The following is a 24,400-nucleotide window of genomic DNA, read 5'->3' on the forward strand; positions in this document are numbered from 1 at the left end:
ACACATTTGAGCACTGGATCATGCTCGAATTTGAGCTGAAAGTTGATGTCAGTCATCTGCTATTCTGAATTTCAGATCAAACAGCCTGACAGCCAGTTTTTTGATTGGGTTTTTCTCTAAATTTCTCATAACAACTAAGCTCACACTCTTTAGCAAAGTTGTTCTCCTATAATTGGTCTTCAACTTTGATGTGGTGACCTAGGGCAAAAACCCTATGCTTTGCAAGCTACAAAGCCCTAAAGTGGAGCCTTTAACACTGAATTTCAGACTTAGTGTAGAACTCAAATGAGGTCCATTTTGCACTTAAGTCCAAATCTCAGGGTTTGGCTTGTAAATTCACATATTTGTGAACCAAATGACTTTATATATCCAAACATAGTAGTTTTTATACTTTAGTCCAAAGGTTCATCACTTTTGCACATAAGCCCCTAGGGTTTGGACTTAGAGCTTTCAGGGTTCCAATTAGAGTTTCTGGTATCCCAGGGGTATAAAAGTGATTCAAGTTTATTCTTAGGGTCATTTTATGACTTTTACCCTAAAGCTTTTAGGTTTTCTTAACTTGGGTTAAGTTTTACCCCTTTAACCACTATTTAGGGTTAAGTCCATTATCCAGGGTTTCATTTGCAAAAACATTAAAACAACACAACTTGTTTGAAATTTTTGCCTAGTGAATGCACTCTAGGTGTGTCAAACATATGCAATGTCAATGCTCATGATGCCATGCTCAAGTTTTAGTTATAGTAACACCAGGGGTGTTACATCCTTCCCCCCATAAAAGAATCTCGTCCCGAGATTAAAAATCTTAGGGTAAGTAATGGTAAAGGAAACGCATCACATTTTTATTTCCTTATTTTTGGTACAAGACAGGGGTGATGTGGGGGTTACTTCTTTATTACAACAGCTATACAGGCTTTATAATTTACATGAGGCTAAAAAGCCTGGGAAATTCTTATTCAAGAAGTCTTGAGTTTCCCAAGTAGCCTCATCTTCCGAATGTTGGTTCCACTGTATCTTGTAGAACTTGAGAGTCTTTCTTCGGGTGACCCTGTCCTTTTGATCCAGAACTTGAATAGGATGTTCCGAGTATGTTAAATCCGGTTCCAGGACAACATCAGTTATTTCAACGGTTCGATCAGGAACCCGAAGACACTTCTTCAGTTGTGACACGTGGAACACATTATGCACAGCAGACAATGTTTCGGGGAGCTGGAGTCGATACGCCACTGGCCCATATCTTTCCAGAATAAGAAAAGGACCAATATATCGTGGTGCAAGTTTTCCTTTAACTCCGAAACGCGATACACCCTTCATTGGTGAGACCTTCAAGTAGACATAGTCTCCTTCCAGGAAATATAAGGGCATTCGCCGTTTGTCTGCATAACTCTTTTGCCGTGCTTGAGCTTTCTTCATATTATGGATAATTCTCTGAACCTTTTCTTCAACCTCTTTCACCATATCAGGTCTAAAGAAGTATCTTTCTCCAGGTTCAGACCAATTTAGCGGAGTCCGACACCGTCGTCCATATAAAGCTTCAAAGGGTGCCATCTTAATACTTTCTTGATAACTATTATTGTATGAAAACTCCGCTAAGGGCAAACATTCACCTCATTTCTGTGGGAATTCCAGAACACATGTCCGTAGCATATCTTCCAGTATTTGGTTTACCCTCTCAGTCTGTCCACTGGTTTGAAGATGATAGGCCGAACGGTGGAGCAGTTTAGTACCCAGGGATTTATGAAGTTCTTCCCAGAATTTGGATACGAATTGAGGTCCACGATCCGACACTATGGTTTTCGGAACACCATGCAGACTAAGAATACGAGCAATGTACAATTGGGCATAGACAATGACTGGGTGGTCTGTCTTGACTGGCAGAAAATGAGTAATTTTCGTAAGCCGATCAACAATAACCCAGATAGAGTCATACCCTTTTGTAGTCCTGGTTAATCCCACAATGAAGTCCATACTAATGTCTTCCCATTTCCACGTGTGCAACTTGCTTTTTCTGATGACACTGTACTATCTGGGTCTGTTGGGTGGCAATCATGCAACTTTACCCAAATAGAATCAGATGCACCATCTTGGGTAAAACACACAAAAAGAGGTTTACCAACAAGTGGTTACAGTGAGTTCATAGCACACGAGACGAGTGTGAATGTCGAGTAACATCACGGTCAACTCATGTTAGCCAGGGAATCCAAATTCACGAAAGGTGATATTGATTCAAGAAAAATCACCAGTGGAGGGATCTAAAAATGCGGACTTTGCAACTAGTCCATTTTATCGGGCACTAGACATGGCTCGACCCAATCACTTATGCTGGAAAAGCATATATGAGGCAATCGAGGCACGACTAGAGCGATGGTTAGGTGGTTATTGACCGACTTAATCTCAATTCTTGAAAATTCTTCCTTAAGAGGGGTTGTACAAAAATGAGCTTAGACAACTTGATAAAATGATCTCTAAACTCAACCTTCGTTCACCAGGCAGTTGCACGTTAGTGAAACCAACTTGTTGAACTACTTTTGACATTGAGCAAGTCCTCTCAGTACCATCGGTAAGCCAAGGGTTGAGAGTTCACATTTGCAAGCCAAAGGTCATGCATTTGGATAGAAATCCATTTGGTCAGGTTGTTCATCCGTTTCTTCAAGCGAGATGAATTATCCACTTGGTTAGGGAATACATAGATTAATTAGGAAAGCGAATGAACAAACTCCTGCATTTCAGCAGCAGGGGAAAGTCAATCTCCAATTTGAGAGCTAATTAGTTGTTTTCTTACACTAAAAAGCTCCAAGGCTTCCCCTTTACACAAAGGATGCAAAGGGAACTTGTGTGAGTAGTCACTACCAAGATCAAAAGAAATAAGACCACACATGAAAGTGGTATGCCCTTTTGATCCAATGGAAATGACAGATGTTGCTTGATCTCTTCAAGACAACATAGAGAGTGTTTCAAGGAAAGGTCAATGGAAGACAACACATCAGTGTAATTCCATAATGGATCATGACTAGAGACCTCGATACCGACATGCGCCAAGCAGCAAAATCCTGGGTGCACATTCATAGGAGGCTCTCAGCTTCGCCGCGGTACCATAAGTCCTTAACCATGTCACCAATAGATTGAGCAAGGGTGATTATACACAACGAAATACTCCACTAATAAAGATGGTCACAAGTAAGGAGCCAAATAGATCATGGCCCAAGGCATGGCCATAATCTAAACTTGATAGAAGGAGTACGATGGGAGACTGTTAATTCAGCCCAATCATATTTCTATGCCCATCGCAGAGATCACAAGGTCAAGGCTTAAGTTGGTATGCCTTCGATAGATATGAAGAAACCAAAGGCATCAAATTCAAGGAAATGGTCGGACATGTCTTTCCTAGGTTGGGTTAATAAAGTAACCTGACAATCCACAAGGAGAGGCCAACTATACTAGAGACTTCAACCTGCATCAGCTGATCAAGAGAATGGCTCTAAAAGGAGGCACGACTTGAGATCCTTGTTTGAAGTCTAGGTATACTCTAGGTCCGACAAAGAAATTCTCTAGGCATTTACTTGTACGGGTGTGGTCATGGAATGATAACGGAAAATTCGACTTTGGGTCGGGTCATGGTTCACTAAAGCCTAATTCTTGGGTTTAGGCAACCAAGTCATCAACTCTCTATTGGTCATAACTCAACCTGATGGCTCTCGGATCAAGGTTGAGAATTGCTTTTTTTTGCTGGGCTAACCAGTTCATGCCCAAGATGACATCCATGTCTTGGCTTTTCAGAACAATCATATTAGTAGGAAAGTCCTGTCTGGCCAATGTTAAGGGCACCTGATAAGCCACTTCTTTTCACTTTTGGTAGCTTTACTGTTGGGCGTAGAAGACCATTCGTTAACCAACTTCATAGAGGGAGGGGGCCTGAAAAGGTCCGGTTCACCATCACGTGCTTCTCCCGCTACATGAGAAGGTCCGGCTTCTGTCCCGACAAGATTCGCAGGGACGTTCGGGTGCAGTTGTGAATACAACACATGCACTTCTTCATGTAGTGCATTACAACAGACCTGCAAGTTATCCATGGCTAAGCTAAGCTCCTCCACACGGGCTCGAGCTTTGGCTTCCTTAGCCCAGACGAGTAAACGAGAGTTAACCACCCAATCGAGTGCTAAATCTCGTTTCGCGAGTTGGTCTTGCAAGTAGCAGATGGCTACATCCACGACCCATAGATCATTCCTGTGACGGAGTTCTGATTGAAGCAGTTCAACTTGTGCTTCCAGATCCTGATAGGATCGTTGCTACCACTGCTACTTTCTTCATGTCTTGGAGTAAGTTAATGGCAGGGTACGCCAGTGGGTCTAGTAGATTTGCGCGCGGTCTTTCTGGTGCGCGACAGCATTTCTCTAAGGGGGAAATTTTATTAATATAGTACTTAGCATGATGCATGTGTAAGTACAGAATCAACCTTAGTCGATTCAACCTTCTATATGTTGCACTCTTCCTATCTGGTCTTTAAGATAGACTTCTTCAGAATACTTAGGTAAGAAGAGAAAAGAATTTTTAGGTAAGACTCTTAAAAATCCTTTTGAAGATGCTTCATAATATCTGCCAAGAAGGGCTACGCTCCGATACCAGCTGTGACGGAACCTCCCAAGTAATTAGGCCCACCTACAGTTGTCCTTGTCCAACGGACATCAGACAACCCTGTAGGTGCCCCTGAACTACTTGACAAGTTCGGTATCTTTCCTTACCTCACCAGGAACGTCTCACCCATCTTGTAGACATTACAGAACATCGGAGATGAAGAAATGCGGAAGCGAATTACATAATCTTACATTTATTTCAAAAGTAAGCTTGAGTTATATTATTACAGACCAGCCTAAAAGTGAGTGCATAGGAGTAATATTATACAAACCAGGGGAGGCAAAAACTCCTCCCGAGAAGACAGAAGCAAAAGATCCTAGGTGGAGGACCGAGTCCTCCCGCACTTCAGTCTTGATTTTCTTCTTTTGGAACCACCTTGGCACAGAAGTAGCAAAAGTCTGCTACTTCCTCACCTAAAAACAACAAAGGGATAAACCCTGAGTATGGAATACTCAGCAAGTCTTACCCGACTAAAGAAAAGACTCTCAAGGGTATGCTGGTTATGTGGGAGTCAAGGTAAGGCTTTTCAATATTCAAAGACTCTGTTTTGCAGAAATGCTTACTAAAGTGGATCCTTAAAAATCCAGTTTTAATTTGTCAAGTTAAGTAAAATTACCTGTGCTAGAGTTCTTTCTATCCTAGTTCAATCACTGGTCCTGCACTAGCCAATTTCTTAACAAGAGCCCATCGTCTTTAGTGGAATGCTACGTGTAAGTCAGTGGCCAAGTCTCCATAACCGCGGAGGTACGGCGATCCGAATCGATTATACTCAGCTGAGGATCTCCGATCACACGACATATGTAGCACTTAACCCTTGCATATGTCAACCCGCCACCGGGGTTCTTAAGACCGGATCAGGTTCACGCAAACCGAGAGCACAGATACACCACCGTCCAGCCTCTTGCCACGGAGGGTACACGCTACTCTCGCCACCGCTCCACTCCCATTTCGTGGTATCTTATTCCGGCCTTAGTCTGCCCGAGGCAAGGCTTACCCATGACGAGGCATGTGACCAGTTAAAGGGTCCTCGGTCAGCAGGCCTACATCGAGACGGTCCTTAATCGACTCAGACGGAGACACTACACCGAGACTCCTTTCTCGTGCAAGTCAACCGCCCGGTCTCAGCTTAATCATTTAAAACCCAAAGTTTGGTACCTGGCAGAGGTACATCTTTTCCGATGTTGAATCCATCAAGGCCCTGATGGATCCACCATCAAGTTTTATTTTCGAAAACATCCCACCCACTTTTGCCACATCAACTTTTGTAAAAACAAAACATTTTGTTTTTCTAAAGCAATGCTAAGCATCAAAAATCTTTTGTAAAACAGGTGATCAAGGAAGGTAATCAAGTTCAAGGAAGGTAATGCAGGAATTGTTTTAGCAATCAACTCCTATCACCTAATGCATCAAGCAAGTGAAAAAGATTTTTAAAACACAAGGAGGTGGCAAATGCACCGGGGCTTGCCTTCGTTAACAGGTGATTCAGGCTCGGATCCACAAATGTCGAAGCAAAAACTATTCCTGGCCTGAGTGTCCAAAGGTGGTTGCACTTGCTCTTCGGGGACTTCTACCTCTTCTTCACGTTCTACTCATAACCATACATAAGTATAAGAATGGATGCCATGGGATGCTCATGAGGATGCAAAGATAACATAAACTTATTAGTTATGTCTTGAATACAACTTGCCTTCACGGAGTTCCGGGAACTTAGGGTTTCCGGAGTCGGTAAAGGAGTTCATAGGGCAGGGGGGTGTTTTGGGGTTTGGTGATCAAACAAGGTCCAAATCAATTCAAACTTTACCCAAGGCTTCTCAATATTGAATAACACTCATATAAAAATTTTGGGCATTTTAGGACCTATCAATTATTTTCTAAAAATCTATAATCAAGACTTTTAACTACTTTAAATACCCTAAAATTTCTTACTTCCACTAAAAATCACCAACTTATTTTTGTTAAATACTATAGAAAATAACAAACCTAGGAAAATTAGTTTCACAATTTTAGCATTTTTCTACATTTTTCTACACATTTTTAAAGTTTGCTAGAAATAGAAAAAAGAAAACGATGAACAGGCTTGGGCCGAAACCAGCCCAGGTCGGCCCAACAGCAGCAGAATTGCGCCCGCGCCCGCGCGCGCGATGGCGGCTTTGCAGAAAAGCCCTCGAGGTTTTATCTAACAGGAAGCGGGTTCGGTTACTATTTCCTGGGGTCACTGACATTTCACAGAAAGGCCCTCCGGTTTCTGTTTCTTCCCCGCGATTACCCCTGACCACGCCGCGTTGTTCGTTTATCACGGACAAGGTTTGTACCGGCCATGATCGGTGACGATTGTTCAAACTAACTGTCGGAGAGGCTTTACGGACCTAAGGTGACCTAAGAACGGTCCTCAATTTCGGATGGCGCTCCAAGAAAATGTTCTGCCCACGCTGAGGGCGGAAACCGGGGCGTCGAGCTCACGTTCCCACACAACCATGGCCGAACTGAGCAAACGGACGTCACCGAGAGCTTCACAAGCATGGAGAGATTCGGAAACAACACATGAATTGAATGGCGACTCACCAGAACAGGCTGGCCACGGGAGGGCTATTCCTCACGGTGCGGCAGACGGAATTGGGGAAAAATCGTGTCGTGGCGTCCACGAGTGAAATTAAGGGATGGGATTTTGGCTACACGGTCGTAAAGGACCCCTGATTCCCCGTGTACAACCAATTTGGAGAGTGGGAGAGGAGACACGGCGAATTTTGGATTGCGATGGGTGTGCTGGTAAAGAGGAAAACACCTCGCCGTGGACCACCGTGCTATTTATAGCCACGGCGACCCAACAGTCGACCTTCGGCCACGGATAACATCGCAAGCGCATGCATAACACGTTGGTAGGAGGCACAGCGAGGAAATCACGGCATGTGTGACAGCGCGGCGAGAGCTCCCTGAGTCACGGTGGTCGCCGGTGGGTAACTCCGGCTGGGCCCGGGAGAGGGTGCCACGTATGAGTCATCCTTTTCCCGGCGTTATCCATCCCCCACCGTGCATGAATCCGGGCGGCGGCGGCACGAATTTTGACGCGGGGAGGTCACCGGCGGTGGAGGTTTGTCACGCTGGCGATCAAATCTGTTCGGGTTACTGTACCATCAGAACACCCATATCAGAGCACCTGACAGCGTGTTTTGCAGGGTTATATACTCCCAATTTTGTGCAGCAACTCGATTGCCTTTCTCAAACAAAATTGTAGAGCAATGTACCATCTACAATTCGACTATAGGACTTGAACACATTTGAGCACTGGATCATGCTCGAATTTGAGCTGAAAGTTGATGTCAGTCATCTGCTATTCTGAATTTCAGATCAAACAGCCTGACAGCCAGTTTTTTGATTGGGTTTTTCTCTAAATTTCTCATAACAACTAAGCTCACACTCTTTAGCAAAGTTGTTCTCCTATAATTGGTCTTCAACTTTGATGTGGTGACCTAGGGCAAAAACCCTATGCTTTGCAAGCTACAAAGCCCTAAAGTGGAGCCTTTAACACTGAATTTCAGACTTAGTGTAGAACTCAAATGAGGTCCATTTTGCACTTAAGTCCAAATCTCAGGGTTTGGCTTGTAAATTCACATATTTGTGAACCAAATGACTTTATATATCCAAACATAGTAGTTTTTATACTTTAGTCCAAAGGTTCATCACTTTTGCACATAAGCCCCTAGGGTTTGGACTTAGAGCTTTCAGGGTTCCAATTAGAGTTTCTGGTATCCCAGGGGTATAAAAGTGATTCAAGTTTATTCTTAGGGTCATTTTATGACTTTTACCCTAAAGCTTTTAGGTTTTCTTAACTTGGGTTAAGTTTTACCCCTTTAACCACTATTTAGGGTTAAGTCCATTATCCAGGGTTTCATTTGCAAAAACATTAAAACAACACAACTTGTTTGAAATTTTTGCCTAGTGAATGCACTCTAGGTGTGTCAAACATATGCAATGTCAATGCTCATGATGCCATGCTCAAGTTTTAGTTATAGTAACACCAGGGGTGTTACAGTCATGTAGCTTGGTTACTGTTTGAGTCTTTCATCAACACAATTCATTTACCGTTTATCTTCAAGAAAGTAGTACACATAAATTATTCCTTAGTGATGATCCATTTTTATCTTTTTAACATCGTCTCTTTGTTTTTTGCTGCTAGACTCTCAATACCCGAGTAGCTTCTTTTTACAATGAAATTTGTAGTTTTTGTAACAGTGGACAGTTGCAAGTTTGAACCCACGTAAGTTTGGTTTATTTCCACTTAGTCTCCTTGTCTTTGGTTCTACTGTTTTTGTGGCCTTGAGAGGAGTAACAATCAAGTTTTGGTGAAGAATCTGAAGAATGAAATATTGGGGATGGTAATAAGAGAGTTGAGATCTTGGAAAATGTTGGGCAGCTACCTCTTGCTTATGGTCTTGCTGTGCTTGTCAATTATTTTGAGGACTTCAAAAAATATAGAAAGTACATTTCTGTGTTGACTATGTTTTTTGTAAGAAGGTAAGAAGCATATATGTGGTGTATGGAGGCTAAAATTTATCATCCTTGTTTTTATTGGCATATCATTTGCAACATTTCATAGTCCTATTTGTGGTTTTTGTAAGGCAAAATACCTTTTCTGTCTTGTAAGGAAAAATACCATAATAAAGTCCAAAAAAATACAAAATTCTTTTTGTCTACTTATGAAAGTGTCCAATGTAACAGAGCTAGAGATTACCAGTTTTCCTCCTTGTAATTCAATATCTTTGCAGAAGCGAACATGCAAGGGTTGAGGAGCAGTTGGAGGAAAATCTGCAGCTAGTATTGCAAATGGGTGAGCCGTTTTATCAAATTTGTCTAAGGTGATATATTTCCCAACTTCGTGCAATCTCTAGTCCATAATCGACATTGTGTGGTCTTCAGGCAACAAAAATTCTTTGCCACTACTCCGCATGGAAACATCAAAATAGCGTGATCATACAAAAAATCTATTCATGCGAGTCATCAAAAATATTGAAACGACACCTTCTAAGAATTTAAAACGGATAAATATTACCTCCAAGGAACTTATTATCTGCACCATGGCTAAGGGTGTGTTTGGCATGGCTCTGCTTCACCCCAGAGCAGCTCTACTCTAAAACTCTAGGTGGAGCAGCTCTGCTCCAGAGTTTAGATTATTTCTCATAACCAGTGGCAATGGTGGGTAAATAACTCAAAACTCCATGACTAGGTTGCTTTTTTGGAGTTTTCAGAGCAGCAAAAGAGGTACTCCAAAAAATTGTACTGCAGCTCCAAAAACTCCATAGAGTTTACAACTCTGGAGTTAGGGTGTTTGGCATGCTCTAGCCGGCTCCTCCTTGGAGTTTTGCTCTAGAGCCATGCCAAACAGGCCCTAAATGTCATCCCTATATAGAATCTTTTTGGGTGCTCCAAAGGTACCTGGGATGGATGTTCCATTGACAAAAGAACGCAAATTAAGTCGACACAGATCAAAGAACACGAGTAGGAAAAGACAAATCACCCTCATCAATCCTGGTCCAACCATCATACCTACTGAGCTCAACGCCCGGGATCACACATACACGTGTACCCCTTCTTTCCTGTCGCAACGACCTCAAGCAAGGTGGAGGTGGCCGGCTAGCGCAGGAGCAGCGTACCGAAAAAGGATTCAGTCGATTGGTATAATTCAAGAATAATAAATTAACAAATAGGGGAAACAACTCACTCATACCCTCAACTTCATCTAGAGTAGGGAAGTGTTCCTGAGTCTTGTTGAATCTTAACCCAAATCCCTATTGCATAAATATATGAGCCCAGGCGCCAGGTTTGGCATCGGGGGTGATGAGGATGTGGCGGGAGAAGGGTTCTGCTCTCGTGGTCGCGTGCTGGGGCACGGATGCCAAGGATGGCCACCTCGCCGGCGGCAGCCCGCGACATCGACCTTGCTAGGGCGCGCAGATGGAGGCGGTGGTCATCGAATCTAGGTGGTGGTCCACGGACATGAGCCTAGGCGCCGCCGTGGCCCCACGCACGCTGCTGCGGTTGGTGTCGAACGACGCGCGCGACACCATCCACGTCCATCTCCGCTGATCTCGGACGGGGGCATGGTGGCGGCTCAAACGGGGGGGGGGGGGGCGCGGTCGTGGATGGAGCGGAGGGGGCACATGGGGCGCGGATCTCGGACGAGGGCGTGTCAGCGTCTCGAGCGGGGGCGGCGAGTGGCCGAGAGCGAGGGGGCACAGGGGGTGCCGATCTCGGATGGGGGCATGGCGGCAGCTCGAGCAAGGAAGGGGCGGGCCGGCGAGTGGTCGAGAGTGAGCCGCGTCGAGATCATGGTGGCGGCCCAACGACCGTGTCCGGCGCGATCTGGTGAAGCCGAGTAGGTTGGGGCCTCCGAGTGAAGAAGCGAGACGAGAGGAACGGAGAGAGAGGGAGGGGGAGAGGGCGACGACGTCGGTTCCAGAGAAGGAGAGGTTGCTCGTGGCTATCGTGGGAGGACGGGAGCGCAGCCGATGGATCGCGAGCGGCTACCGTGCCACGGACGGTCCGGATCAATTAAAGGCAGAACGACAGACTACTCTTACCTTCTTAATAAGTAGTATAGATTAATCTACCATATGGTATTGCAGCCAAGAGTTGGGAGGGACTTGCTTCTATTGTTCTTGTGATTTCTTGGACCTACGAAAGAGATCTATGAGATCCCTTAGTTCATGCTATAGACTCTTGAGTCTTTTGCGTCTATCAGTTCTAGTTTATGGTTTTGCAATTGTTCGGAAAATGAGTCGAGATCATCATGGTTTCAGTGTCTCTCCATCGCTTGGTCACATTCAACCTTGGCCGGTATAAAACCATTTAGGCTACTATTTGTAATATCTACCTCGTTTTTGCTTACCTACTTTCATGAAGATCGACCACCCTCGAGTCCCCCTCCCCCTCCATTAGGCCTTGTTCGTTTACATCAGATTGTACCCGGAATCATTCCGGCTAATCAAAGTTTATATAAATTAGAGAAGCAATCTGGCTCGGAATCGTTCCGACCCACCAATCCGACACAAACGAACAAGGCCTTAGTCGGGTTCTATCCACGTGCCCTAATTAGAGGCGCAACAATCCATGGTAGAGCTGCTAGAGCAGGTGAAGTTAGAATGTTTAGAAGAAAAGGTTGAACGTAAATCAATATTTAATGAATTTGTAGATGATGTATCTCCACCAAACAGAGCCTCGTGATGGGCAGCCCAATCTGTTGACATCCCAAAACGGCCCATGTTGAAGTACCATGTAGGCCTCATAACCATACCGCACCAAACTCACTCTCAATCCCCCAACCCAACAAGACACGAACGACCACGACGGAGGGCAGCGATCTCGGTTTTTACCCAAAGACGAAGCCGACGATAAGGAGAACAGAGACTCCGGCGAGCCCCAGCCACGGTGAAGCCGCGCGAATTGCAGGAGCGAAGCAAAGGAGATGCTTCTCGAGGAGCTGCTCCGGTGCCAAATCCACGAGTGGTACCCGGCCTTCCGTCGCCACTCCATCCCCACCGTCATCATCCCGCTCCCCGCCGCCTTCCTCCGCTACCTCGCCGGCCAGCGGGCCTACCCCAACGCCGACGCCGACGCTGAAGATGGCGCTGATGAGGAGCCACTACCGTTCCTCCTTCCGGCGATAACTTCCGGCCGCCAGCCCTTCGCGCCCATCCACGCGCACCACCCCGACCCCGACTCTCTCCTCAACTCCGACTTGTTCTTCGGCTCCAGCAGCGAAGACGTCTTCGACCCCGACGCCGACCACCCGCTCCGGCCGGAATTCCCGGAGCTGGAGGTGGCCATCGACGCCGCCATCGCCGAGCTAGGCGGCGCCGCGCTCCCCAAGCTCAACTGGAGCGCGCCCAAGGATGCCACCTTCATGTCTGCCGATGGCACGAGTCGGTGCACGTGCTTCGCCGAGGTTGCCATGCTGCTCCGCTCCTCCGACTGTGTAGCCCACGACCTTGCCTCCGCGCGACAATCATGCAAGGATTTCGTGCGCCCGGAGGGTGCTCGACGGAATGCCCAAAAAGTTAGTGCCGGTTCTGAGGAAGGTGCTCGACCAAATGCCGATGGGATTCGTGGCTGCGAAGGCACCAATGGAGCACCAAGTAATTCAAGCAAGACAGGTGCGGAGGGAGGCAAGACAAATGATGGGGACTGTGATGTTGAAGATGCAACCGAAGAAGAACATAACGAGAATACTTGGGTGGACGATGGGTTCCAATACTACCTTGCCCTCCGCAAGTGGTACCCAGGCCTACGCCCTGAGTCAGAGTTCCGATGCTTCGTTCGGGAGCAGAAGCTGGTTGCTGTGTCCCAGAGAGACCCATCAGCTTACTACCCATCACTGCCTGGATGGAGTTCCGAGGTGCAACCGAAAATTGAGGCTTTCTTCAACGAAGTGATTGAGCCACAGTTTGCTTCAAACAATTATACGTTTGATGTGTATGTGAGGACAGATGGGCGAGTCAAGCTCATAGATTTCAATCCATGGGGTGGTTATACCTTGCCGCTGCTGTTTACTTGGGAGGAGCTTGAGGAGAAGGGGAGAGGGTCTGAGCTGGAGTTTCGGGTGGTCATGCAGCAGGGTGCAGTGAGGCCAGGATTGATGACAGCTGTGCCATATGATATGCTGGATTGGGGTGAGGGGAGTGGCTGGGATGTTTTTCTGAAGAAGGCTGACGAGGAGCTTGACAGACAGATATGAACTCCCTGGATGGTGATTCATGATTGTGGTTCGAAAAAAAAGTCTTAATTATGCTGTAGGCACACAATTTAAAGTGATGACTGCTGTTTTTTTTACCTGCTACTGTGCTACATACTAGCAGTCACCTCCTTTCTTAAAATTGCTATGCAGTCTCTTGCCATTTATACTTTTCTCTTTTTTTTTGTTACTATTATGGTGCTACTTAGCTGTCAATGCAGATCACCTCTTAAGGCCTCGTTTGGAACCTCTAAAACTAATAATTAACTACTAAAAATTAGTTGTTGGGTTTCAAACACCATCAACTAATACTACAGCTAATTGTTAGCTACCTCACAGCTAACAATTAGTTCATTAGCGGGCTCAATCCAGCTAATAATTTATTAGCTAGCTAACTATTAGCTCTAGAGTTCCAAACAGGACCTTAGTCTGATTGCGTCATGTGTTAGTTGGAACCTCCCAGATAATTCGTATGTGGTTTTTAGTGGAGCTGATGTTAAGTAAAAATCTGCAGAAATGCATTTGCAGTGAAACTTGTAGCCCTTTTGCCCAGCTGTAATGAATATCCCTTATCTTTCATGGTTGATTATCATTGCTCTTTATATCTACCCATTCATGTGAGAACTTTAGTTAAGGACTGAGATAACAATTCATCGTGTTAGCTAAGTTTAGTTTCTTCTTGCTAACTTACACTATGAACCTCATGTCAGTATCTGTACTTGTGAAGGAGATTTAGGTCAATCTGCAGCACTAGTCATCCCCCCCCCCCCCAGAATAAATCATCATCAGCCTATTCGCTTGGCTTTAATCTATACCGGTTTCTACTGTTTCTACAATATTTTTGTCTTTACAGATTGCAGCTACAGCAGTCCAAACAACCTGTTTTAATCCGAAGCGAACAGTCACTGCTTGAATTGGACCTTAACAGCTTAGAATAGTAGAGTCCTATCAGGTTGGCCTACTAAAACTTGTGATGCATTTACTATGATGGAGCTGGAATTGGTTTCTAGTTATGTGTGCAATGATTGATAGGTAGTTAGCCCCGCGTAGAACTCTTGGTTGGCCAACTAGGTATGTTTGTTTGGCTTAAATCCGTACCAGCTTCTACTTATACAGTGTTTTTGTCTCTATAGATTACAGTTGCAGCAGTTCAAACAGCCGGCTTTAACCCGAAGTGAAATTTTGAGATACAGTAATGGAATAGGTAATGATTTCTGGTCATGCATGCAAAAATGTTGTGCAGAATACTAGAGGATATGTTTAACCTATAAACTCTGCTAGCACGTATGTTTTTTATCTCTTTGCAATTACATCTAATGCTATATCTGAACTCAGTTAACTTTGTTGAAAAGTTGAAACAAAATCATTTGAACTAGTCATTAATCGGTTGCATGATGAACTTTCTTTGCGTGTGGATGACTTTCAAGGACCTCTATGCTCAAAATATATGAGGTCCCATATTGGTCCTATACTTAGACCGTGTCCAGTAGTTCACCCATATGGTCATTCAAAACTATGTTTTGCATTATTATTGACTGTATTGTTCGTATAGTGAAATTTAAATATGGGTATAGAAATAGATAAGCTGTTGGAGATGGCATACAGTATGAATGTATGATGGGTTATTTGGTGATCCTACCTACAGCAGTATGAGCAAACTTATGGTTCATTGTCCCCTGTATATTTGAACTGAGGCCCACCTGTTGCTTTGGTGGTGGGCTCCAAGTTTAGTTAAATTTTAAGCTAGTTGTTTGGACCTAACTTCACTAAAGGCTAGTTTGGTGACAAGGGAATTGGAAGGAGGAAATCCCTCCAATTCCCTTGCCACCAAACCAGCCCTAAAGCGTATTACGTATTTACTACTAAGTTTAAAGCTGTAAATTAGCGAGAATACCTTTGGCCTATAGGAAATAGGTTTGCAATGGGTGTAGTTTTCAGACTCAGATGACATGTTCTATGCGGTATGTGTGTGGAACTAGTGCAGCATATTTTGTTCGTGCCAGTTAACTGAACGTGTGAAAAGAAGAGTTGCTGGAGAAGCTGGTCTTCATGTGTAGATTCATACTTTGTGAAATGTGAACTTTCTTCAAGTACCAATAACTCTGAGTATAATGGGTGGGTTATCCTTTTGAGAAATATTGGTTGGGAGTTTGGGCCGTTGCAGTATTGATGTACTATCATTGAGCAGAAAATCTGGTGATGACGTGATGTAATGCAAGATGCGTATTTTGGCTAGTGCACATTGTATTGCTGTGGTTACATCATATTATTATCTGAATGTTGACTATTGTAAGACTGGACTCCTAGTCAACAAGCAATCATTTGAGGTGACTTGGAATGAAATGCCAACTGATCACCTGTCCTGCCGATTTCCCTATGGTATTCCTTAGCACTCTAAGAATTTATATTTTGTTTGCTTTAGGATAGAGTGAGTTGTACCCTGCTGGTGGTGACAGTTGTTGAGTAAACGAAATCAATAGAAGCCCCAGATCAAGATCTGGTTTGTGTGACAAGGTGGAGTTATTGCAATCTTAATGATTAATCATAGTGATTAAGTTCATTGTCAGCGTCCAGAACAAAGCTTCTCCAATGATGGCGAATAATACACCCCCAAGTTCATTGTCATTCCTGAAGTCCTGCGCATGGGGGGCAAGCTCAATGGTGACTAGGCTCAAGGCTTATGACCAGGGGGGGGGGGGGGGGGGGCCTTATACCGGATCTTCCGGCACGACACCAGCACGGCCTCGGCACCGCATGTGCCCTCATCAGTTCTCACATGTGGCATCTAGCGATTAGGTTTTTTTCCATCGCATCTGGTATCGAACAATCATCATCCGAAGTCTAAATTATTTTCTCATAACCAGTGAAAGTAGTAGATAAATAAATACCTTCAAACTACTTATTTAGGTTGCAGACTGGTAAAAGAGTTACTCCAACAATTTATAAGTTCCCAAAACTCTATAATGTTTGTAACTCTAGAGTTAAAAGTGCTTTCGCTGGCTTTGGCAAGCCTCCCTTAGAGTTTTACTCTGTGACAGAGAATATGCTTCCTCTATTTTATAGGGTGTTTGGTTTGAGAAACAAGTTAGCTTATCATCTTTTCATTCTTCACTTTTTTTGTTTGGTTTGTAAAATTGAATGAGTTGATCAATCACCAGCTCATTCCTCATAGATGGTTATTTAGTACTAACACCGAATTTAAGAGATAAACTTATGATGCAACATCTCATATTGGATGGAGTGATTACTCAAACCAAACACCCCCTTAATGTCTACTTCATTTTAACTTTGAGTTATTGTGTGTTTAGTTTCTATGGAGTAATTTTTACTGCCTCCATTTTGTTGCATTTTAGTCTCCGATAGTTTTAGTTTCTATATTTAACAATTTAAGTACTAAAATGGAATAAAATGGAGGGATTAAAAATTAGTCTTTAGAAACCAAAACCTCTTTAGTTTTGAAGTTTTCTAACTTAGATCAATTTTAAGGATAACAGAGCATCAGGTCGTGAGAGGTTACAGACTTAACATCAGAACCGGCAGTCCTCTAACCTTGCTCCATTCTTCTTTTTCTTCAGAAAACAGAATGGCTCCTCTAGTTTCCAGTAAACCAACCTGTCGATTAATCATCTAATAATACAAGTACGGGGCCGTCTTTCCCGGAGCTGGAGTATACCCTTCCTCTCTAACATTCTGTGCCTGCCGCTGTCGTCATTACAGTTACGTCAATCCGCAGATTTGCTGCGCCTCCGTTGATGTGCACGCGTGCGTGTACGTGTATATATCTACTAGCCATCAGGACAGGCTCAGCTATGCCTGCCGTGCTGTTCCTGTTCTGCTGTTCCTCCGTCTTCCCCGCAGTTTGAGTATCACTTTCTCCGCTTCGATCTTCTCCATATCACGCCAAGGGGGAGCGTGAACATCGGGAACGGGATCTTTGGCGGTGGTATGCTGCAAAAAAAAAAAAAAAGGTGTAGGTCAGTGGCGTTGTTGGCAGCCAGAGAGCCAGACGATACTCAAACTGAAAGCTGTACCATTATCAGCGTACTGCTAACTGCTTAGCTTTTAAACTTTTTTTTCTTTAGTACGAAAGCTGCGGCATTTTGGAATTTTAGTCAGTGAGCTAACACATCGACAGGCGCGAAAAGGGCTCGACTCGCCGGCGCCCGGCGGCAACCCTGAACGCCGCCCCCTCTCACGAACATCGGTTTCAAAAAAATCGTCAGAGCCGGGGCGGGGCCAACTCCATTTGCATTTTGGAAGCGCCTAGGCTAGGCATAGTTTTATCATGAAATTCACGATGTCCGAGTTACCTAATCTCGATCGGAGCCCAGGAATCCAAGGGTGTCAGTGCCATGCTCAGCAGCTGAACCAACCCATTGCCCGCCCGTTGTTTTCTATTCTGACGAAGAAGAAGAAGAAAAAAAAAAACCCGGCGCATGCTTTACTTGCTTGCTAGCTAGCTAGCCAACGAACCAAGCCAACAGACAGGTGGTGCTTGCTTACTGCAGGTTCACGGTCTCGATCTGGGTGAGCTCGGCGTTCAGGAAGCCGTCCCGCGCCGTGGCGTGCTGCCGGACGGCGAGGACCCTGCAGCCCAGGCTCCTGATGACTCGGCTGTACTGGCTCGGCGCCCTGCTGCGCGCACCCGCCGTAATAAACAAGCGAAAGATTCAGTCCAACAACGGGTTCTGGATCGAGCTTGCATGCTCAGAGTTCACAAGAGACAAACGGAATACGAATTCATGGTTCACCTGTAGAGGAAGCTCTTGTCGTGGAGGCCGACGACGAGCGTGGAGGCGCCGAGCTGGTTCACCGTCGCCACCACCGTCTCCCCGAGCTCCCCCTCCGTCACCACGATCTCCACCTTGGCCTGCAGCGCATCCTCCGGATCGTCAGCCGGACCCGGACGTCGACCGACTACGAGACCGACGACGCTGATCAACAACAGCGGCGGCCAATTGACGGCGCGACAGCGACGCCACGCCGGCCGATTGATTGCAATCGAGCGGCTAACTTAACCTACCACCAGCTTGCAAAATCCAACCGGGCAGCGACCAGCTGCAGTGCTGCTGCCTTTGTTCCTAATTAATTTGCCCGTGAGTGGGTGAGACTCACTGAGCCCACGTGCGTGCGTACCTCGGCGATGCCGTTGCAGAGGTCCTTGAAGGCGAGCGCGAGCTGGAAGCCGCCGAGGCGGAGGCGGCGGCGCTTCCTGCGCGACCGCGCCGGCGGGCAGACGTGGAGCAGCGTGATGGAGTCGCTGCCGCGGATGAAGTTGCCGACGGCCCACTGCAGCGCCGACCGCGCGGCGCCCGCGTCCTCCACCACCACCACCACCCTCTGGCTCTCCATGCATACGGACGGGCGTGACGCTGCCTCGCCCTCAGCTAGCCGGCCTCAGGATTGCCGGAGGAGCCGATAACCCTCCTCCTCGCTAGCTCCTAGCTAGCAGCCGATTCCCTTTGAGGTTGAGGTGGCTCGCTGATTATCCATGCCGAACGATTCCGGATTCCCCTTACCGGAACGAAATTAATGTCGAGCTAGTCTTCCTTGTCCCTGATGCCCGGCCTCCTCCCTCCCTTCCTTCCTTCCGCAGCAGTCCGGCACTCGCACGTTAGGTCGGGGCGGGGGACGAACTAAGCATGTACAGGACACAAAATACGCACTAGACTAGTAGAAGTAGCTAAGATAGCAAGGTTAGCAGCTTAGGCAGCTACCGGCTAATGGCGGGGAGGACCAGAGCAGAGGAGGTGTGGCTGGCTAGCTAGAGTTGAGAGGCGTTGATGAGGTTGGCATGGCAAGGGCCAAGGCCAATGCAACGGGGACCAGCCGATCAGAGGAGAGGGGATAGAGAAACCAAGGTAGGAGGAGGGTTGCAGCTGCAGCCAAGGTTAGATAGTAGTATACCGGCAGGTCCCCTCACAGCTCCTGTCTTGCTAACTTAATCCTAGCTACTACTATTATACTAGTACACGAATTGAGATCGAAACGGGTGACCTGTATGTACTACGTGCGTGTCCTGCCCTGCCCTGCCCTGTCATGTCGAAGCGTATTTATGTATGGCACGGAGCGCAAGCGCAATCTTGCATTATCGCTTGGCTGTTACCGCTCCGCTTGGGTGGGTGTTTATCATTTTGCTCCTTGTCTGTAACTAAGCCCTGCATATTCACTGTGTTTTGGGCGCTGCTGCAGTTTGGACATGCATGCGTTGCGTATGGTCCTCCTTTTTTTTTCTTTTTGGCTCGGCGCTGGCTGTGCACGCGACGCAAACAGAGGACGCGTTTACCAGTCACGCATCACGCCATGGAGGCCAGCAGTGGATTACGGACGGCATTGCTTCTGGGAATCTTGTTGCCAATCGCTGCTCTTCTTCGCGTAATAACCTTCAGGGAAGGGAAGCCATGGCAAGAAACGGTCAGACCATCAGTTGCGTCAGATGCATGAGTCTGAGACCGGGTTTTCTTTTTCATATTTAATAGTACACCAGTAGCAGATAATAATAGAACTACAAATAGTATTATTGCAATGCAATTGTAAATGGGGCGATCGTAGAGAGTTCGGCTAGTGTGGCAGTTGGTTCGTTAGGTGGAGTCGCTTAAAAGAAATGGTGCGTAGACGGCTCTAGCTCATGTCACGCTACAGATATACCTACCAGAGCTGTTTTTTTTTGTTTTTGCACCGGTTTTATTTATAACGTTTCTTTTTTTTTTTGGTTTTTTACCAAATAAATCCTGATGAAACAACTTCTTGTTAGAAACACCACAGTGATCGTTTGTGAACTCCACAACAAGTGCCATAAAAAAATGCAGCCGTTTTATTCCCGTTTATTCCCTTGCGTGACAATGCTAGAAATTCATTGTATTTAAAATCAAGAAGCCACCCTGCATCTAGTGGGAGTGATTGGATGGTTGTGCGCGGAAGCCCAGGCTCGCCGCTCGCGCGACGCTGGCGGGTCAGATACGATATTTTTCGGCCGGCGTATTATATGTGGGTATATGTGGGTGCAGATGTAACAACCTAAAATCTTATTTTTTGGGGATTTGATAAAATTCACCAATTTTTTTAATTACGATGGCTGTTTATATGGATTTTCATGCCTTTGAAGATATTCTTTTAAAATAAATAAATGATAAAACTATATTTTTATTATTCCAAAAGATATATTTGAATCTTGAAAAGTTAACTAAGAAAACAGGAAGAGAAGTCAAAAGATAGGATCTTAACTAACTTCTGACCGAGCCCATTGAGCAGCAACTCTTTAAAGCAGTGCAAGTGCAACAGGGAGACAGTTGCATGCTTACAAATAAGGGCAGTTGATTTCCACGTAATGTGACCACAATTACCATATTGCCTTATTGCTGAATACCTGATGTAAATGTCAACAGGACGCTGGGCAGTTGAGGTTGTTTTGTAGCAGCTGAGACACCAATCAGGGGATATAGATGTAAGGCGCTATTGTTTTCTAGCATCTGACACATCAATCAGGGGATACAGATGTAGTGCGCTGATGTACTAAGAAATTACCTTAAAAAGGGGATAGCATTATGTTCAGTTCGTATGTGTTAAGATGTGAGCGCCGTGTGCCTTTTGCAGCGTTGAGATTTCGGTGTATGTCGTCAGAATTCTGAATTAATTGAGTGGAATGGAGCATATCGATGCATGGTGTTTAATTGAGACGTGTTCAAAGAGTCTGTTGCACTATGGTGTCTTAATGATCTAATACTTAAATTGCACCACTACAGTGACACAAATGTCTCCGTTCTAGCCCTTTTATCGACTTCAGCCTTCGGAGATCGGACATCTAAGCAAATGCATAGGCAACATGTTTAGTATATTCACAAATCAAAGAAATGTTGTCAGCAATACAATAATTATCTGAGAACATCAGGAACGAAAAAAAAATGATCTTCATGTCCTTAATAAGGACAATTAACTCGACCTTGCTGGGATATCTTCAGTATGCGCTGTCACCTTCAAGGGCCCTCTGGCCATCTTTCAGTACTTGCCTCCTGTCATTAGGTTCTGCAGAGTTACTATGTCATTCATGGTGGTGTCGATGGTGATGGTGACGGTGGCCGCCATTCTTGTGAGACCTTTTGCCATTCCTCATCTTCTCAGATTCATCAGCATCTCTATCATCTGATGACTCCTCCAAGGATTGGCTCCTGAGATGCTTATTGCTGTTGAAATCTGCTCTTGCATCCTCGTCACGAGATCTCAGACCCTTCCCATGTCTTGACTTGACCTTGTCCTTGTCTGAGTCATCATCAGATGACCGATGGTGCCGCCTGCGGCTCTGAGAATGGTCCTTGGCAGGTCTCCGTTGTTCCTCATCACTGCTGTAGTTTTCAGAGTCTGACTTTGAAGAGTGCCGGTGATGCCTTCTTCTGTGCGAGCGCTTCTTCCTTGGACGTTCTTCTTCAGACCTGGTCTCGTATTCACTGTTGCTCTCATCACTTGAGTCGGTGCTCCTTCTAGATCTACGATTGCGTCTCCTGGCATCATCAGAGTCAGAATGCTCATGCTTCTTGTTCCTTCTGCGGTTCTTCCTCTTCAAGTGTTTTCGATCAACATCGCTGCCATAGTCACTATCAGAGTCTGAGGACAAATCTCCTCTCCTCCTGTGCTTTCTTGAATTTAGCTTCTTCACCTTTGCTTCTGCATCAACCTTGGCCTTAGCTGCTGTTTCTAGCTTCTGCTCCCACTTTAGTGGGGCTTCTTTCTTCTCGAGGACCCTTCTTTTCTTCTCCTCGACCAGATGCAGGAACCTTTTGGCATCCATCCCGAAAAATCAGATAATACAAAACCTGTAGGGACATGAAATGATGCAAGGAAGTGCATCTCATAGAAGAGAGAAAAACACTGTTAGTTTTTTGAACATCTAAAGTTATATAGCACATCAGTAGAGATGTACATCTAATCAGATAGATTAAAAGATTTATACAACAAACTTCCATGTATAGACATAACAAAATGCAGTGAATTAATTCCTAACGACAAATTACTTGGAGACACTTTGAGCTAGTTTAAGCATCAAATGTAATCAAAGTATTCTCAGATAATACTCACGCAGTTCACTTAATGTTCAAGTCAACTTTCTATGGAGAGTGATCAATCAATCATGTTCAAAGCTAGATGGCTTCTAAGCTTCCAAGCTCATAAAACTATGTTAACAAAAGGGATCTCACAGATATCACAATTATATCACAACTATACACAATATCCTAAAAAACTTATGTGAGAAATATGGCTCTTCACACAGCACTTGTTTAAACATGATTATGGTTATGAATCTGGGCGCAGCAAAAGAGACACAGACTTCCAAATTAATTTAACTCCCAACATCTTATCTTATATAAAAAGGGTGGGCCTGGTGTATGAGAGTTGTCTCAATAGGTAACTGGGTCGCGGGTTCAAAGCAGCTAATCCGCATCTGCGGGGAGGCATGCCTTGGTTTATCCCTTTCCCAAACACCACTCCTCGGGAGGTCTGCCCTTTTTATGTTATCTTTATATCTCCAAGTGACAGTAATAAGAGCTCGGAACTAGCTGTAGTTACATGTTTATAAAATCACCGTACCACACTGAGAAGGTTAACAATAGGAGAAGCTAAGACAGCCGCTACCAAGAAACGAACACAGACTATGCACGATTATACACTTTGTTACCTTGTCGTCCAAAATTACCAAGTCTGGAGAAAAGATCCTTCCTTTTCCCTTTGCTTAGACTGCAATTCACCTGCAACAGCAGCCATAAAAAAAAACGGATATGAATTCGACAGAAAACAGTTGGCAATTTGGAAGGGGCATTCTCGAATCCCAGCCGCATCCAATACCAATTCTCAGTACTGGTACGTCGCAAAACAGAGAGCTCGCAGAATTCGACGCACCCGAGATTCTGGAAAACACAACAAACCGCGACAGAACCAACACCCGAGAATCACCGCCCCCAAACCAACTGCGCTTTAAAACCTCTAGACCTTGCAGCTCACAGATCTGACTCCAATCACCGCTTCTGGAGCCCAAGACGCGATCTGAGCCCAAGCGCGCTACCAACATAGTTCAAAATTCGATGATTTTTTCAGGGAGGAAATCGGGAGAAAACGCAGTACAAAATTCGTCGGTTTTTAAGACAGGTTGAAAGGAAATGCAAAACAAGCGAGCAAGAGCGCGACTCACCGAATTGGCGGAGCGCAGGTAGCAACGAAGGCTTGTGCGTGATGGTCGCCGCCGCCAGTCGCAGACTGAGAAGAGAAAGGAAACTTGGCCCGTCGGCCCGTCGCCTCCTAGTCGCAGACTTGGGAGAAGAAAAAGGGAACTTGTCCTGGGCTAGGACGCGAAACGAGCGATCGCATTGTGAGCTGAGAGATTAAATATCTGTTTTGAACGACCTAATTTTTAAAAAAAACTGTTTTATAAAAATTGAGATGATTCTAAATAAACCAATTTATACTTAATTTATAAAAAAATTAGATTTACAGATTCTTAAATACTAAAAAAACTCTTGTAGTTAAAAAATAAAAACAGGTTTGCTTCTAAATAGGACCTAAATTTGGTTTAGGCTACTCGTGTATCGGTTTAAAAGCCGCCACACTAAATCTTATTTAAGCATAATTATACTATTACTGTTCTCAAATATTTACCGTCTGCTAGTTTATTTTTAAACTAAATCGTGATAAATAAAAAACAACAACGGAAAAAACCAGCATTAAGAATCCGGTAATATATTTTAAACTACACTCTATCTAACATTTAGTCAATAAAAAAATAAGAAAATAAATCAATACTATTATAATATAATAGTGCTATAACATAACATCGTATCATTTGGCCGGTTCGCGAGCCTGTTTAGGCTCGCTCAGGTTCAGCTAGGCTACTCAACTTACTGCTTAAGCGAATCACAAAAGTAGACTAGGCTCAAGCTCGTTTAGGCTTGTGAGCTCTCTAGGTCGAGTCGAGCCGAACCTAACTGAGTTCAAGCTGACTCGTGAGTCGCGAGCTTTTTTTAGCCCTAGCATGATTCGAGGACATCTATTTTATAAGATAGG

At 45.0% G+C, this 24,400-nt stretch overlaps 3 protein-coding genes across 11 annotated transcripts; 1 reads left to right on the forward strand and 2 right to left on the reverse strand.

Moving 5' to 3' along the window:
- The first annotated feature begins 11,782 nt into the window (after positions 1–11,782).
- On the forward strand, positions 11,783–13,521 carry LOC100276597 (uncharacterized). Its single transcript, NM_001150347.3, has one exon. The coding sequence runs from the start codon at positions 12,089–12,091 to the stop codon at positions 13,355–13,357; it is 1,269 nt and encodes a 422-aa protein (NP_001143819.2). The 5' UTR covers positions 11,783–12,088; the 3' UTR covers positions 13,358–13,521.
- Positions 13,522–16,771: 3,250 nt separating this feature from the next.
- On the reverse strand, positions 16,772–19,392 carry LOC100279343 (uncharacterized). Of its 6 annotated transcripts, none has more exons than XM_023301873.2 (4): positions 18,491–19,390; positions 18,106–18,271; positions 17,858–17,986; positions 16,772–17,302 (listed from the first exon to the last, which is right to left on the reverse strand). In XM_023301873.2, the coding sequence occupies exons 1-4, from the start codon at positions 18,708–18,710 to the stop codon at positions 17,221–17,223; spliced, it is 597 nt and encodes a 198-aa protein (XP_023157641.1). In that variant the 5' UTR covers positions 18,711–19,390; the 3' UTR covers positions 16,772–17,220. The 6 variants fall into 6 exon arrangements, with proteins under 6 accessions (XP_023157641.1, XP_023157640.1, XP_023157642.1 ...); XM_023301872.2 differs by having other exon boundaries at positions 17,858–17,989; XM_023301874.2 differs by having other exon boundaries at positions 17,858–17,989; positions 18,106–18,224; positions 18,491–19,389.
- A 1,727-nt stretch (positions 19,393–21,119) lies between these two features.
- LOC100283557 (sarcoplasmic reticulum histidine-rich calcium-binding protein) lies at positions 21,120–23,697 on the reverse strand. 4 transcript variants are annotated; one of them, XM_020549745.3, is made up of 4 exons: positions 23,532–23,692; positions 23,243–23,401; positions 23,022–23,091; positions 21,157–22,161 (listed from the first exon to the last, which is right to left on the reverse strand). In XM_020549745.3, the coding sequence occupies exon 4, from the start codon at positions 22,134–22,136 to the stop codon at positions 21,393–21,395; it is 744 nt and encodes a 247-aa protein (XP_020405334.1). In that variant the 5' UTR covers positions 22,137–22,161; positions 23,022–23,091; positions 23,243–23,401; positions 23,532–23,692; the 3' UTR covers positions 21,157–21,392. The 4 variants fall into 4 exon arrangements, with proteins under 4 accessions (NP_001399486.1, NP_001149929.1, XP_020405334.1 ...); XM_020549743.3 differs by having other exon boundaries at positions 21,157–22,195; NM_001412557.1 differs by lacking the exon at positions 23,243–23,401 and having other exon boundaries at positions 21,120–22,161; positions 23,532–23,697.
- Between the last annotated feature and the right edge of the window lie 703 nt (positions 23,698–24,400).

This window comes from Zea mays, chromosome 3, assembly GCF_902167145.1.
Source record: "Zea mays cultivar B73 chromosome 3, Zm-B73-REFERENCE-NAM-5.0, whole genome shotgun sequence".
Lineage (NCBI taxonomy): Eukaryota > Viridiplantae > Streptophyta > Magnoliopsida > Poales > Poaceae > Zea > Zea mays.